The sequence below is a fragment of the Oryzias latipes genome, chromosome 9 (assembly GCF_002234675.1).
Source record: "Oryzias latipes chromosome 9, ASM223467v1".
Taxonomy (NCBI): Eukaryota; Metazoa; Chordata; class Actinopteri; order Beloniformes; family Adrianichthyidae; genus Oryzias; species Oryzias latipes.
The window spans coordinates 16,509,383-16,526,617 of record NC_019867.2 but is presented as its reverse complement, the minus strand read 5'-3'; the positions used below and the strand labels follow the sequence as shown (position 1 = coordinate 16,526,617).

General features: G+C 40.1%; 1 protein-coding gene across 8 annotated transcripts in view; it reads left to right on the top strand.

The window, feature by feature from the left end:
* Nucleotides 1-17,235, top strand: part of LOC100533512 (transient receptor potential cation channel subfamily M member 3) — a 134,952-nt gene that overhangs the window by 94,603 nt on the left and 23,114 nt on the right. For 4 of the 8 annotated variants that reach the window (XM_020706024.1, XM_020706022.2, XM_020706027.1 and 1 more), the window contains exons 10-15: nt 6,143-6,243; nt 6,582-6,716; nt 6,799-6,849; nt 14,706-14,741; nt 14,908-15,048; nt 16,430-16,459. In XM_020706024.1, the coding sequence (XP_020561683.1) occupies nt 6,143-6,243; nt 6,582-6,716; nt 6,799-6,849; nt 14,706-14,741; nt 14,908-15,048; nt 16,430-16,459 (494 nt within the window). The remainder of the gene's footprint in view (nt 1-6,142; nt 6,244-6,581; nt 6,717-6,798; nt 6,850-14,705; nt 14,742-14,907; nt 15,049-16,429; nt 16,460-17,235) is intronic. The other 4 variants (XM_020706025.1, XM_020706023.1, XM_020706028.2 and 1 more) reach the window with 1 other exon arrangement.

Genomic DNA, 17,235 nt, shown 5'->3' with positions numbered 1-17,235 from the left:
AGACACAAGGCATTTAGCAAAAATAAGTGTCTTTATTTGTTCTGGATTGTAACCTTTTTTGAAGCTTTGAGAATTTCAGGGGATGTCTCTCATTTGAAACATGGCTCAAGGCCCACTGTTCTGATTTTCATTATTGATGATTAAGTTCCATCCATGGCCAAGCTGTTGCTGGTTTTGGTTTTGTTTAGGCCCCCTTTATATTTGAGTGCAGCAGCACCACGACCAGCTTTACAATGGAGGCAAGTCTGTGGACCAGTCTGGGTCATGTAACCTGTGAGAAATAAATCACATACAAATAAGCTCTGAAGGATTTTGGTTTACTTATTTTTCTCTTTTTTTTTAAAGTATAGGTTAATGCAATTTTTCGTTCACTATAGGCACATGACTCACTGCCCAGGATGTTTTGTTTAGATTATTTTTTTCAGATGTGTATTTTAGTCATCAATAACCAAGTAATTCTAAAATAGGAGGTTCTAGGACACCTCCTTTCTCACTGTTGATGCACACCTGACTGGGTGTTATGACAAAGTCATGCCATTTATTACCCTGCTCAGGAGTTGCAGTCATGACTTTTTGAATGTGTGTGTGTGATCTGTTTTGTTAAAAATGCTTTTGTGTTCAAATGTTTCATCAAAAGTTCTTGCATGGATATTCAAAATAGCCGGATGTGTTTCTTATTGTGTATTAATAATGGGTTTGTTAGTTGCATTTTGTTATTTGAGTTTATTTCTTTAAAATGAGGTTACAACAGTAAAATAAACTTGTTTTAACCACTTCTGTCATGACACTAAATTAAGAGGCCTTGTGCGTTTTATTAATCCTCCAAAATGCACATGTCAGATGACTGAGTTAAATAAAATTTAAATCTTTTGTCAGAACTGTTTATGTTTAGAAAGTTAAAAGCTATGTTTTTTTTCTTCTGCTGAACAGCAGTACCTATAGTTTCTGTTCCGCTAAGTTAGTTGCAAACTTGCTTTGTAATGCAAATAAATGTACTGCTTTATTAGTATTTTTTGACACAATTTTATTTTGAAAGGAACTTATATGTGCTCTGTCAGAGTAAAATAAAAAAAACTGTTATATAGCCTTATAAAATATAAGACTGTTATAATTTCATTATTGTAAATATTCAAAAGCTACATGTTAAAAATAAAGAGCTTGATGCCCACAAAAACATAAATAAAGTGTTTTCTATTAACAGTGTGGTGAGATTTTGCATAACTCACTCAGTTTTGTCGGTAAAGACTTTACCAAATGGTTCTTTTAGCATTAAAGGCTGCACACCCATGGTTTAGTGTTTGCAATAACAACATAATTTGAAGTATACAAACACACTCTTTATACAAAGGGTTAATAGTGATCTCACTATCAACTCAGAGGGATATGGAAGTGGAATGTTTACAATGAATCCATCTTGTCCACACATGTCAAACTATAACTGATATCAAACTGAAATATTGGAGGGAAATCTGTATTTGTATTATTCTAATCCATATCTCAACCCAGCAATCCTCTGATAATTTCTAGGATAACATGTATAAACTCCAGGCTGTCTTTTTAAAAGTTAATAAATATAAAAAGAGCCAAATGAGCTGATGATTTTGAATTGCTCTTTGAAATGAATTGATCGAAAAGATTGGGCTCCCTCCAAAGATCCATAAATCCCATCTTTATAAGAGTAAAGTGGGTGAGACGCATGGACTTTGGGAACTGCGCAGAAAGCCAATTAGTGCTGTTCGAAGGAACAGGTACATGCTCTTTTTGCTCACTCTGGCTGTTAGAATTGAAAAAATTAGAATATCAGAGTGTAGTTTGTGTGGAACTCCCACGTGCAGGTGCGTATCACGTGCACATCCCTTGCGTAAAGCATTTACGCGCGGCCAGAGAGCCATTGTGCGTGAGTATGACACCATCCTTACAAAGACTTGACAATACACTTACCTGCACGACAATGGCAAATAGAAATTTGATGTCCTTTAAAGTGGCGGAACGAGCTACAAAGGAACAGAAAGACACACCTGCGCGCACTTGTCGGCATCATTGCTGACCCAGAAAACCCAAAAGCCCGGAGCATGTGACTAAGACTTTAACAACCAGTGTTTCTGCACTGCTCGCTCTGGTAACCCATTTAATAAAAAACGTTCTTTGCGTTTCTACATTGGGTTTACGATATACTTAAGTTGAAATAAACTACTTAATAGGCTACTAAAATTTGTCAATATTTTTTAGAACTTTTTATAATAAACACTCAAAATATATAACTGGAAAATTTGAAATCATAATAGATGGACTCTTGATGTTTATATTAAACGGGGCCCCCGGTCGCTCTGGGTGTCATCCGCTTCGGCTGCGGGGGGTGGGGTGGGGGGCTTGTCGGCCCTGTCCTGTGGGGGGGCGTTCTGGGGGGGGAGGGGGGGCCATTATTGGTACGGGTCGGGGGGGCTAACGGGTCGGGGTCTCCGCTGAGGCAATCGGTGGTTGCCTCGGCCGGTTGGCCTCCTCGGTCCCGTCAAGGCCTGACCAGAGCTCCTCTAGGGCCGGCGTCTGGGGGTGGGAGCCTGGGCTTGCTCCGGGGGGAGGGCAACGCTTTCTGGCTCCTCTCTCTCTGTGTGGGGTGGGTGGTGCCGGGCCTAGGGTGTCGGCGCCTCCGGGGGTGGGGCCCCTGGGCTGGGTGGCCCTGGCCCCTTTGCTGGGGGGGGGGGGCTGGGGGACAGCTGTTTGACCACCGGGGGACAGTCTACCAGCTGTCCCCAACTTACCCCCTTCCTCATATAACCTCATATTAGGGTGAGGGGGTGGGGGGTCTAGCCTGCGATGCACCTTGGGGGGGGGCTACTTGGCAGTGGCCCCCCTCCTATGGTTGCCGTATGGAGTGGGCCCCCCCTCTTTCGGTTTTATTTGCACCTTAGACATGTAGGGTTCTTGGTAGGGGGGGTGCTTGGCCATCACTGCAAGCAAGCAGCAGATGTCCTCCTGGCACCCTACCCGCCAATTTTAACCGCACCTTAGACATTTAGGGCCCCTTGGTGGGGAGGGTGAGGGGACATCACTGTGAGTAATCAGGAGATGTCCGCTTAGTGCCCTACTCGCCAATTTTAACTGCACCCCCCTTAGTACACACACCCCTCCCCCTTCAATATATACATTCCAACATAAACACACACACATGCACACACACACCCTCTCAAACATACATACACGCACACACATTTTGCAAGGAAGGTGGGACCTGGGTCCATCTGTCCCCTACCCCTTCCCTGGTGGGGGGTGCGGGCCCCTTGGCGATGGCGGCCGTGTCCCTTGGGTGCCGGCTCCCCGGGCCCGCCGGTGCTCTCTCCGCACGGTGGGGGGGTTCATATTACACCTGAGCCGGGGGTGTTCGTGTCCGTGGGGGGTGGGTCCTGGTCCTTGCCCCTGAGCGCTGGGCCCCGCCAAACTTCCAACATGGCCGAGCCTGGTCGGGCCATATTTATAACACCCCTTGTGGGCCACCCTTTTTTCCCCGGGGTTCCCCCCTCCTGGGCGGGGGCGGCAGGCCCCTGCCTTGCTCCTCCCTGGACCAACCGTGGGCCGGGTGGGTGGCTGCCTGGAGTGCGGAGCGGGTTTCCCTTGGGGGGTCCTGGCTCGTATCTGGGGTTGGGGCGGGGGGCTGCCCGGAACTCCTGGGTGGTGGTGGGTTGCTCGTCTGGGGCTGTGGGCGTCCTTCTCCGGTGGGGCCCTGCGTTGGGCTCTTCCGGCGCGGCGGGGGTGCTGCTTTTCTGGCTGGGCTGGGGCGGCACTCTCTTTCCCTCCGCGCCTCCCTGCTCTCTGGCTCTGGGGGCCTCGCGGCGGTCCTGCTGGCCCTGGCCTGGGTGGCGGTCTTGGTCGCCCGGGGGGCGGTTGTTCCCTGCCTGTTCCCGTGTGGCGTTGGGGGAATTCCGGCTGCCGCTGCTGCTGCGGCGGGGGTCTGGGTGTGGGGGTGGCTGGGCGCTCCTCCTCCTTCTTTTCACATTCCACCATCCATTTTAGAAGAACATAAACACTCACCTGAGCACAGGTGTTAGCTCACCTTTGCACTTATAGTTTGCATGATTGAATGAATGAAAGATTTCACACTAGTTGGTTTAAAGGCATAGGTATGCGTTCGTGAACACTATCTGTTTTGTGTACATGTTGACATGTGAACATTTTTTGCAGCTAGCAGGTGTATTGATAATATTTTCACTATCACCCCCCCCCTCTGACATCCCTCCCTCTTCTTCCCTTCTTTCCTTTTCCGTCCGGTCCAACACCAAAGATTTTCAATCATGGTTGAAATGAATAAAGTTTGGCCTCAATTACAAAAGGGGTTTTTTCAGTCACACCTTTGGTTTGTCTGAAGATTAATAACCCCTCTTGTTAAAGTAAAATATGTCCAACACAAGAGGCCCTCAGCTCTCATCTGCCTGCCTAGCTGTTGGACAGGACAAGTTAAAAAAAAACAAAAAAAAAAACGAATGAAACGAGTGCGACTCAGTAGTGTATTACGTGCAGCGTGTCCACATCTGCGTAAATAAAAGATCAACACTTATTATAATTGAATAATCACTATTGTCTCTGCAGACCTAATTTATGGATCCTAAAAGTGTTTATTAAGCCTCAACAGATACATAAAACAAATCAAAAGTAACTTTAAGTGTATTACAGCGTGAGAAAATGAGAGGTGGCAATAAAATGCATGAGTCTCACGGCCAATGCGTGAGAGTTGGCAGCCCTGGTGCATCTCTGTCAGCTATACAAACTGTACTGTTGTGTCCAGCAATGAATAGGATAATAATCTTGTACAAAAATAATGATGATCAAGATCACCGGATACTTTTAATTTATCATCCTGCTCGCATTGCTCCCCTGTTAAAATTGAACAAACTTTTTTCCATGTCATTAACCAAGCAAATAAGAAAGCAGGTGAAGCTGAAATGTAATTGTCAGCACTCCACAGCCAAGGAATTAAAATTAAAATCAATCATATTATAGCACATCCCACACATTCTCTTAACTAATCTTTAGTGAACTCACAAAGTTTCTTTTACCAAGAGCATTCGTTACGGCTGTCTGATTTATTTTGTCATAAAAGTTTAAACTAAACTGCATCTTGCTTTATTTTAGTGTTGCAAAATTTATTCTTCACAAGTTTTAGAAATTTTAGAATTGTGAGGGTGATAAATGCAGATTATTTTTCATTTAAAAACTGCAAATATATGCAGTTTAAAATTTAAATTTGAAAAATAAAAGGTTTCTGAATGTCGGACTGAAAGTTATTGAAAATGTGAAGGAAAATCACTTAATTCTTTTAAGTAATTCATTATTGTTAAAATGCATAAATACAATGTATGTTGGCATTTCTTGAGTGCAGGGGGACTAAAAACAGTAAATAATAAAATAAAATAAAATAAAAATAATTTAAGATTTAATGAAAGAACAAGATGGAGTGAGAGCAAAATATTTTTCTGAACAATGACTTCTACATTAGAGATTCGTCTTACAGACACAACAAAGCACAAGGAGAAAACATATTATGTAGTGGAGCTAATGGGCTGCACAGTGGCGCAGTGTCTAATCTCACACCACACAGCTAGAAGAATTTAATCCCTTCTGGGACCTTTCCGTGTGGAGTTTGCATGTTCTCCCCGTGCATGTGTGGGTTTTCTCTGGTCACTCCGGCTTCCTCCCACAGTCCAAAAGCGTGCTTCATAGGTTAATTGGTAAAGTGTCCCTTAATGTGCCTGTGTGTGTGTGTGTGTGTGTGTGTGTGTTTGTGTAAGTGATAGTGTGCCTTGCGACAGACTGGCGATCTGTCCAGGGTGTACCCCACCTTCGCCCAACATTAGCAGGCAAAGGACAGGCTCCAGCAACTCCATGACCCCAAAAGGGATAATGCGGGTTAAGAAAATGGATGGATGGAGGGATAGATGGAGCTCAGATTAGCTGAGCTTGTAGTTAAAGACAGCTATAATTCCATCAGAATGTACTGTAGTCTCCAATATGCTTGCCCATTTATAAAAAAAAGTAAAAAAAAAAAAAATCTTTATTTTGCTTGGTAATCCAAAATGATTTTTGTCCTATTTTTCTTTTGCAGACTCCATCTTTGTAAACTAAATCTTCTATGCTTGTGTGTATGTACTAGGTGCCAATGCCTCAGCCCCTGACCAGCTAAGTTTGGCCCTTGCCTGGAACAGAGTGGACATCGCACGCAGTCAGATCTTCATCTACGGACAGCAGTGGCCTGTAAGAAGCAGTGAACACAAAAATATTGCTACAAATGAAATGAAATGGTTTTAAAATTCATTTGCTGTGTAACTGTTTTAACACAGTGTCTTAAATATAAATCCAATGTAATCATTATCTTTATAAAGTAGGAAAGTGAACAGAGAAAGAAATCACCTTCAGTAGAAGCTCAGTTTAAAACAGTCTAGTAGTCCAATTAAGGTGATTACAGAAACATTTGATTTGAAATAATAATCATATCCAGGATGTTATAGGTACAAAAATATTCCTATTTATTTTATTTAAGGCATATCACTAATGTATTAATCAACAGTGAAAACCAAAAAATTGCGTTTCAGGTTGGTTCCCTGGAACAGGCAATGCTCGATGCCTTAGTTTTGGACAGAGTGGATTTTGTCAAGCTGCTGATTGAAAACGGAGTTAGCGTGCATCGCTTCCTTACGCTTTCACGACTGGAGGAGCTTTACAACACGGTAATATCAAACACTAAGTGGTGGCGGCAGCATTTGTTGTCTTTAATGGAAGTAAGATAATTTTCTTGTCTTCCCTTTACAGCGACATGGACCATCAAACACGCTGTACCATCTTGTCAGAGACGTCAAAAAGGTATGGCTATCACTTCGGTCCCAGTAGCTGTGTAGCAGCTCAAGCATTTTAGTTGTGTATTTAAGACAAAACATTTGACTATGTAGAGTTTCAGTTGCTTTCTGTGGTGTTTGTTACATTTTTCTTCCATTTGTGTGTGGGTGTGTTTGATTTTTTTTTCCTGTTGTAGCTGTTAACTGCAAATAGAGGCCGGCTTTTCTCTTTCAGCTGGAGTGGCGGGCTGCAGTGGCTGTGTATAGCTTTGCACGACTCTCATTCTCTCATGACTCACAATTATACTTTCTTGAAGCCACACACCACCATGGTTAACAAGCACTATCAAACGTTGTCGAGCAAAGTGAGCCAACAGTGAAACCGCTGTGAGGCTAATGAGAAATAAGTCAGGAGACTCAGAAGTCAGGACCATTAGTACGTACAGGCGTTCATTAATTCCACTTATAAAATGCTGATTGCAGTTTCATTGTATTCGCCTCTAAGAGATTATTCAGATGACAACTGACCATGAAGACAACTCTGTTCTCATGTTGGTGTTGAAAATAGAACATTACATTTCGCCAAAAGCATACTCTAGTGCATGGCATATCATTAACCATACTATTTTCTTAAAGCTGTGTGTGGTAGTATTTTGTGATATTATTTCATATCGTCATTTGGATTTGATTTTAAACACACAGTGGGGCAAAAAGAGATCTTTAGTCAGCCACTAAATGTGTATGTTCCCCCACTTGAAAAGGTGGAAGCCTGTAATATTTATCATGAGTAAACCTCAACTTTGAGAGACAGAATTGGGGGAAAGAATTCAGGACATCACACTGCAGGGTTTCTAATAAAATAATTGGTAATGTGCTCAGTAAAGTAAGTATTCAGTCACCTTCGAACAAGCAAGATTTCTGGCTTTTCCAGACCTACAACTTCTTTATTAAGAGGCTCCTCTGTCCTCCACTTGTTACTTGAATTAATGGCACCAGTTTGGGCTTCTAATCATTATAAAAGACAACTGTCTATGACCTCAAACAGTTGCACCATACTTACTGTGAAGTGGAAACATCATGGAGTGTTACTGTGGGCGGAAACGCCATACTTTGAGGCTGTTTTTCTGTAAAAGGACCAGAGAGACTGATCCATGCAAAGGACAGAATTAATGGGACCATGTATGTTGACATTTTGTGTGAAAACCACCTTCTTTCAGTGAGATCATTGAAGAGAAACTGTGGCTGGGTCTTTTTCAGCATGACATTGATCCAAACACATCACCAGGGCAGTGAAGCAGTGGCTTCTTAAAAGCCATTTTAGGGTCCTGGAGTGGCTTAGTCTTCAAATCCCAACCCCACAGAACATCTTCGAGGCAGCTGAAAGTCCATGTTACCCATTGGCAGCCCCAAAACATCAATGCATGTTTACTGCTTTGGTATCTATTTTTATTTCTTTTATTTATTTGCTTGTTTCGCTTGTTTTTATGCTTATATTTTGTCTGTTACTGATTTGATGGAGCAATAAGCCAAAATACCAGCAACAGAGTAGGAAAACAATTTAATAACTTACAGAAAACATTTGATCTTTGCCGTTGCTAACAAAAGGCATATACACACCAATAAAAACTAGAACATCTTTGAAAAAGTGTATTAATTTCAGAAATCAAATTAAAAAAATTGAACTTTCATAAACTTTAATTTTGATGGCATTGGCATCCAACCAGGTTTTGGTGCTTTTTTGCTTCTGGCGGTATTAGCAGGGGTTAGGTCCTGAAATGTGCATCTCCATACCGATCCTCAGCAGAAGGATTCATGAATGACTCTAAAAGATTCAGGTATACTGTTGCAGTGATTTTTCATTGACGAAAGCTGAGTTTACCAACGCCAGTGCTGGCCATTGCAGCCCAAATCATGTCACACTGGACCTCAAGCAGCTTATGTTCTGCTCCTCACCAGTCTTCCTCCAAACTATTGGACCTTGATTCCTAAGGTACACTTTACTTTCATCACCTTGAACCACTGATCAACAGTCCAGTTATTCTTCCCCTTGGCCCAGTTGATACATTTCCTCTGTTGGCCCAGGCTCAGAATTGACCTGGGGCCTCATTATAAACGTTGCATACGTACAAAAGAAGGCGTATGCCACTCTCTACGCAATAGTTGAGATTAATAAACAGCAAACTTGACGGGAAAATGTGCGGCCCGTCACACAAGCTCTGACCCAGGCGTACGCACAAAAACGGGTGAAATGAGAAACGGCGACACCGTCGGCAGATCGAAGAAACACGTGAAAGTGAAAATGACAATACTGCCTCTCATAAATAACATGACGACTTCACAAAGCAAGTCTTACAATTAACACGAACACCCGTTTGATCGATCAGCAGTGAAACAAACAAAAAAATCAAACGAAAATTACAACAGAAATTCAAATGAATACATATTTGCAAAAAGAAAAGTGAAATATGTTCTGCATTATTGGCATGTTTTGCAATTCATCCTCATAAATAATAGTTAACAGAACGAAATAATGTACAAAACTGATATTCTCGTCAGTGTGTCCGTCTGGCGGAGCAGATATAGGTGCGGGCATGCGGACGGACGGACAGACGTACTAATTGTCCACTGGGGAAAGTTGTTTTCATATTAAAACATTTCATCATAAGCTATGGAATTATGGTATTCATGCATATGCCTTTAGTTTGTTTTATTTTTGATTAAACCATGTATGGCGTATGTCTCAACCATTCACAAAGCAACTAGAAATTACATTTGTGCTGATCAATTTCTCATTTCCACGTTGATTTTTACCGACATCTGCAGCTTGTCAGATGTAATTAAATGGAGGGAAATAAAATGCCCCATCACAATGCGTAATGACGCACAATGGCTGATCTTGCGCTCTTAGAAGATGTGGCAAATGGAAGAATTCGGAGTGAACGCATCTTTAGACAGCAAGGAGACTTGCTGGCAAACGAGGACGAGTGGCTTATGAGCCGGTTCCGACTTCCTCGAGCCATCCTGTTGGACCTCTGCGGGCTTATGGGCCCGGCGTTTCAGAGGAGCACTCGGAGGAACCACGCGTGTCACCCGGTGCATCTGGCGCTCCGGTCCCCCCCCCGTGGCAGACACACTCTGGCGATGCAGCGACAGACGTTTTTTTGCCTCGACTTTGATGTCCGACCATTTCTTTCTTATTTCGGCCACGGTCCGAGGTTGTGAGGCTACAGCATTTGGCGTCTGCCACCGTTTGCCACTCACGTGCCTTTTTGGCATTAGTAATGCCCACACTGTGCCCTCCAAACAACATTTTCTCCTCTTTTCCACCTCGCCAACGATAACTTCTACTTCACATTGAGTGAAGTTACGTTTTTTTTGATTCCCTCTCTGTGTTTGCCATGATCTCGCAATACATGAATATTCATTTGTGGGCGTTTCACGGACTATTTATGGGCAACTATGGGCACGTCATGAAGCCGCAAAAGCTGCGCTACATTTAGAATTGGTTGTGATTTATTAAGGGAAAAATGCGTAGGATGTGCGTGCGCACGGTTTTATAAATCCGAATATTTCTGTGCGTACGCACGTCCTATGTTTCATCCGTACGCCACTTCTGACTCAAATCCTACGCAAAGTTTTATAAATGACGCCCCTGATCCGAAAAGAACCTGAAAGTTGTAACCCATTTCCCAAATGCATCTGAATATGGTGGTTTTTGAAGCTGTTCCTCCACCTCATTCCATTCTTTCTAGATGTCTACAGGTTCTTGAATCTTGTCCTTTTGATAATCCACTGGACACCCACGGTTGTCTCTTTTGCTGGTGCATCTTCATCTGCCACAGTTTACCGTTCCATTAGACTTTCCGTTGATCTGCTTGGACAGCGCTCTGTAAACTACCAGCCTCCTTAGCTGTGAGCTTCTGTGACTTACCCATAACTATAGAATCGATCAATGATGGTCATCTGGCTACTTGTCAAGTCTAAAGTCCCAATATTTAACCAAAATGAGAAAATTGTTGGGCAGCCGTGGTGCAGCATTAGGGTGGTCAACCTCTGATTGGACAATTGCAGGCTTAATTTCCGCCTTGCCCACCCATATTCTGAAGTGTCCTTGTGCAAGAAACTAAACCCAATGGTGGAAGGTTGGCGCCAGTGTTGGGAACCGTCATCAGTGTGTAAATAGGGAATTGGGTGAATGGGACTGTGACTGCAACTGGTGCTTTGGGCCTTCGAGGAAGGTAGAAAAGCACTTTACAAGTATACACCATTTACCGTTTTTACCATTTAGAATTGAACCAAACTGAACCAATTTAATGACATCTGGGGAACCTGTGCAGGAACCTGTGCTTCAAGTTAGTAGATTAGTTGTTGGTGGAACTCTGGAAACCTTCATGCCCTGCAGTTTTGGGCAGATTTCTTCAGAGTAATCTAATTTTTGACATTCTGTTTTTGTGGTTTTCATGGGCTTTTCATGAATTTATATAAAAATAAATAAACAAATACTTGAAATAATTTAAACAGTGGGCCCTGAATTCTAATGTTAATTTTTTGAATGTATTAATGGGAATAAATACACTTTTCCATGATATTCACATTTTTTGTAAAGGGTCTGTATGTACTAAGGTTTGAGATAATCTTTTGTTATTGACTAAATACATAAAATACCCCCATTATTTGCAAAGAAATTCTTCAAAAATCAGACAAAGGGATTTTCTGAGTAATATCTTTAATATTTCCTCTCTGATTGTTGAAGTATATTTCAAATGAAAATGACAGACCTCTGCCGTCGAAGCACTTGCACAATTGGTGGCTGACAAAATACTTCTTTGCCCCACTGTGATACCTCACTAAATGTTTGGAGATTGCTGTTTGTTTTTTCTTTTTGAGATGGCCTTAATTTCAGAGGACAGCTTCAAGCTTAATCCAGTTTAGTTTTAAAGGGGTATGAACATCTGAGTGCCGTCAATGATTTCCAAAGTCAAAAAGGCCTTTTTAAGGACACAGAGGAAATTAGTAAATCATGCAAATCCTGAATCATTTGCTAAAGGTCTTACTCTTGGTTGCAAAAAAACATTTTAAAATGTGCTCCTGTTTTCCTTTTTAAAAATTGGCATACAGATTATTAGTTTGCCTCCTGATGTCAAACAGACTGCAAAAAAGTTTGACCTGCATGTATTTTACAAAGAAAATGCTTTTTCTAAAAACCATTTACCAACTAGGCTTTTTAAGTGGTGGTTTATGAGCAAACCATCCCAGAAAAGACATGTGCGGTCACAGCAAGAGAAGAAATGCAGTAAATAGTTGTCCCATAATATTGTATTGTGTTTTGGTGGTTTTCATGTCTGCATCATGGTGAGAAGTACCTAGTTCAAGTCCCACCTGGGTCCTTTCTGTGTGGAGTATGTATGTTCTCACTGTGCACACGTGGGCACTCCAGGATCCTTTCACTGTCCGGATACGTGCTTCGTAGGTTAACAGGTGCCAAATTGTCCTTTGTCATGTCTATGTGTGGACTGTCCAGGGCGTACCTTGCCCTTGCCATAAAGCTCCAGCAACTCCTATGACCCTTCACAGATAGAAGAAAATCGATGGATGGAATTGGCCCAAAAGGAAAGTTTTAGTTTTTTCACAAAGATGCATTTTAGTATTGATATTTCAGGTTTAAATGTCTAAAAAAAGACTATTTTAGTTGGTTGTTTTAACAAATTAAAAAAACGTTAGAAATATTCTTTATGAAAATATATTTACAAAATATTATGAGAAACATTTAAGTTTAACCATTTACCAAGTTAGTTTACTCTATTTTTAATTTCCTGATAAAAACTTTAAATTTTGTGTATTTCTCTTTTAAATAAGCATAGTTTTAACGGTAGAAAAAGGTACAAATGTCAATGTTTTGCTTTAGAATCAATGTTTTAAGCAAAGAAAATCAATAAGCCGTAAACAATTATAGATTGTGAAGTATATGTGGTTGATACAACAATAATAATGGTGCCAAGCAGACAAAAAAAGAATAAGTAGCCAGTTTAGAAAGAAAAAAAACATATAGAAATTAAAATGAAGAAGAAAACGGTCAGATTTCAAAACACAAGATTCATATAAAAATATAATTTTAGTTTATCAACAAGACAAAGTAAAAGCATAATTAGGAAAATATAATAAATATGAAAAAAACAACCCCCTTGGGAGAAGTAAGTTAGCATAATAAAAAAAAATGAAGGCTGATTTAAAAGAAAAATAAACCAGATATTGACTCTATATAAAAGAGACAGAACACAGAACTGTTTCCCTCAACAGAATCTAAACCTATAAAACAAAGCTTTTTCCTAAAAATCCACAACACAAAATCGTATTACTCTGCAACCACTTTTATACTTTTTCAGGGTGAAAATTACATAAATCCCTGGACTGTGCAGGATTTTGTCTAGCATTGTCCAACTTTAATAAACCAGTTTTCAAGATTAGATATCGCCTTTCTGGCAGCACATGCCTCACTTCACACATTTGGAAGTCTCCCATGTCCTGGCACTGATCCACCCCATACCATCAAAGGGTGATGGCCTTTGGTCCTTTTTTCTTGGTACAGTGACAGATGGACAGTCTTTTTCATCTTTCTTAGGCAGATCTTTGCATTCATTTTTTTCCAAATTGATGTTTGAGCATTCAAAATGTTGCTGTCTTTCTGTGCTTTAAGAAGTGCCTATAGTTTTTTTTGCAGAGCTGATATATTGTTTCCTTATCACGTGATGTGGCTTCAGTTATGCTTCTGGAAGCCGCTGTAACTGTTTGGAGTGACAATGCTTATCCATTCGTCCAGCTGTTTTTCAGCCTCAGCCTTAAAAATTTAGATTTCCCCTGACCCCCTTTTTATGCACATATTTAAGTAATTTATTTTGAATGCACTGTTGACATTAAAACATTTAGTTTTTTTTTCTGTTCAAAAACAGGAGGGTTTAGGGTTTTTATGGATGTTGAGGACAGAAAAAAAAATCATTTTGGTCAAATAAAGTTGTGAAGAAAATTACATTTAGAGATTTTGAATGCCACAAACTCAACAAATTATTGTTATCTCACAATTTTTTTCAAAATGTGGCCAACATTAAAAGCAGCAATGCTCGGAATGCAAAGGGTTTCAACTATTTGTGATAACAAGTGAGAAAAGAAATGCCGATATGTGAGGTAACTGGTGTCTCTCAAAGGTCCAGATTAAGACAAAATAGTGACTTCTCTAGGTTGAGGTGAATAGATGAAGCGCTCAGTCTTACTCCACTTGTAGTTTTTAGGCAAAACCCATTTTTGTTTTGATAATGACTTCTCCCCCTCTAGTATTTAAAGCCATGCGTCCATTGCTCTGCACTACTGTCACTCTCTTCCAGGCTAATTAGTTATTTTCTCTTCCCTTTCTTCTCAAAACTGAAGTGGACCTCACTGAGAGAATCTCATTATCTTTCAAATAAAAGACATAAAGTGGTTCAATTTATTGAGTCCTCTTACAGTATATGCTCGAACATTATACTCTGTTGTGTAGCAATTGAGATTTAATTTTTTCCTCAGTTTTAGCTCATTTGTGTAAAACTTTGGTGCAACAGGACTTTAATAGTGAGAAAATAGTAACTGAAACTGCAGGAATATGAATCTATTTTCATTTTTTGCAGTCTTTTTTGGCTTCAGACATTTTTTTTAAGCTACAAAATTGAAGCACAGCGATAAACAAAGATCCCCTTAGATCCACTCCAATTCTGGCTTCAGACAAAATCTGTCTAAGACAGCAGTTTGTAATAGAGACTGGAAGAGAGATCTTGCCTCAGTCTATCCTTGTTCCTCATTTTCCCTCCTTTTGCTTGTCGTGCGGTTTACTCACTGACATTGTGTGTTCTTTCCAAGCGAGAATATCCAGGGTTCAGTTGGATCTACTTCAAGGTGAATCCGATAATCCAGTTTTCTTTTCATAGCCAAAAACTCAGTTTGATATGGATTTTGTAACATGAGTGTGTATCACTGTGTGGTTTGTTTTTGAACTGTCTTCCGCTGCTTTAGTAAATTGTTTGTTGTAGGTTGTTAGCTGTTAACACTGTCTGGTTTGTAGGGAAACCTGCCCCCGGACTACCGCATCAGCCTCATCGACATAGGACTGGTAATTGAATACCTCATGGGGGGAGCATATCGGTGTAACTACACTAGGAAGCGATTCAGAACTTTATACCATAACCTCTTTGGACCTAAAAGGGTGAGTGAAGAAAAAGATCACTTTTATTAGAGTCCAGCTATGCACACTTGTCATGAATCCAAGGAACACTGGGTAAAATTATATTTCTGAAACTTTAAACCTGCAAGAGTAATAGCCAAAATGTTATCATCTGAAAGGAAAACCTTACTAATGCAAATAGGTTCTGCAATAAATCATTTTTTTTGGTAAAAGACAAATGTCATGTTTTGTTTTGAAATGTATAAATTTAGGTTAAGAAGGTCCAAACTTAAAAACATAAAAACAAATGTGTAATGTTGAGCAGACTCAATATAGATTTCTTTTTCAGTTAACTTAGTTTTGAGTTCTACTTCTACAGCTAGGACTTGGCCTAACAGGAAATATAAGTTTTCAGCCTAAAATTTATTTATTTTTCTGTTTCATTTTCCTTTCATGGCCAACCTTGACGTTGGAAAACCAAGTTTTATTTTTGCTTTTATAGATATTTTCATCAATTTGGGGAAAAGCAGCTAATAAAGTCAAAACAGAAAATGTCTGTTTTATATCTAAACAAGGAAACCTGATGGTTTTCAAAAAAGCATCCATGTGCTTTAAATTCATTGCCATCCCAGGGATTTTAGATCACAGGTGCCCAGACTACATCCACAGCACTTATGCACTTTGCAGATAAAATTTCTCCAGATTCCTTGAATCATTTATTGATGTGATGCACTGTGGAAGAAAAAATGTGCAACACCCCTGCAGCTTTCAAAGAATATTGTTTTCAACTCTCCATCATTTTTGTATCTTTGGTCCTCAAAAGCCTTAAATCTTTATGAACACTTTTGATGCAAAAATAATGAAATACCTAAAAAGTTCAAGGGGGCTTGCAAATGAGCAACTACGGAAATTATTTTCTTCATTCAAACCAAGCACAGACGTAGGAAAAAAGTGACAGCTGGTTTCACTGCTTTCATAGAAGGACTGACTGCAGGATCACAGTCATGTGCATTCACACAAATGCATGTTTAGCAACAAAAAAGCCTTGAAATAGATGTAGATATCAAAATTCCCACAGGAAGCATGAGTTATTTTTACCAACTCAGATGATGGCTCATGAATGCATAATTCATACATGCCCTGCTTTTTTCATACTTAGTACTGTCCTCAATTCACCAATACACTTTGCTTTGATGTATTTAATTATCAGAACATAGAGTAAGCTATAAGTCACTCCAAGACACATCGTAATGCCTTAAAAAGTTTATTTTGACTTTAGTTATTGCAGTATATGAGTTTATTGATTTAAAGAAAGAGTTGTCAGGCTTCACTTGAGTCTTCGGAGTGGGAGCTGTTTAAACTGCTTCAGAAAATGCATTCAGCAATGTTGTTCTGTTCTTATGTGTTTTTGTTGCTTTTCTAGCCCAAAGCACTGAAACTGCTGGGGATGGAGGTGAGTTGTTATTCCTTTACTCCTTCACTCTTCCTCTACCTCATCCAAGCCTGCATTGTACTGGGTGTGTTGCTGTATATGCAAAACAGTGATTTGTTAAGCCTTTGCTTCTACCTTATGGTCTTTTGAAAAGAAGAGCTTAAGGCATTTTTTTCTTTTTTTCTTTTTTTTTTACTAAATCTTTTTGCACTTTGGAATCAGTTAAAGGTTTATTGTAAAGGAAGCAATCAACAAACTGCAAATTAATTCTTGCTTAACATGTTATTGAAAGCATTTAAAAACTCACAAAAATTGGTAGAAATAATTTTTAACAAGTGCTATATTGTTTTCATTAGTGTGATGGCTGTATTGTTTAGCTTAGCTCATCAGTACTGACCTTGCAGAATTATATAATATATGTGCGCATATGTTCCCAATCTGTACATCACACCATAAGCTTTTACTGCAGCATGTGTCTCAGAGGTGTTTGTATCTGACATGCATGGCTGCCTGTACTTCTGTGTGTTCATCTCCCCATGTGTGTGTGGGCAGTATAGTTTTCTCCTAAACAAGGCGCATTTTCAAAGATGGTTTGACCCCATTGTTGAAAACTGTTTTATTTTTTTAATATGTGCACTACGATTATTATGAATGGGAATTACCAATTAATATAGTTTTTTTAATGCTTATGTTTGTATTGTTAGACAGACTTGTTTCCAGTGAGTTGGACTCTTCTGAGGTTATTTTGTTTTGCTATTTCTCTTAGTCACTTTCATGGACACTTAATTTTTTTTTGC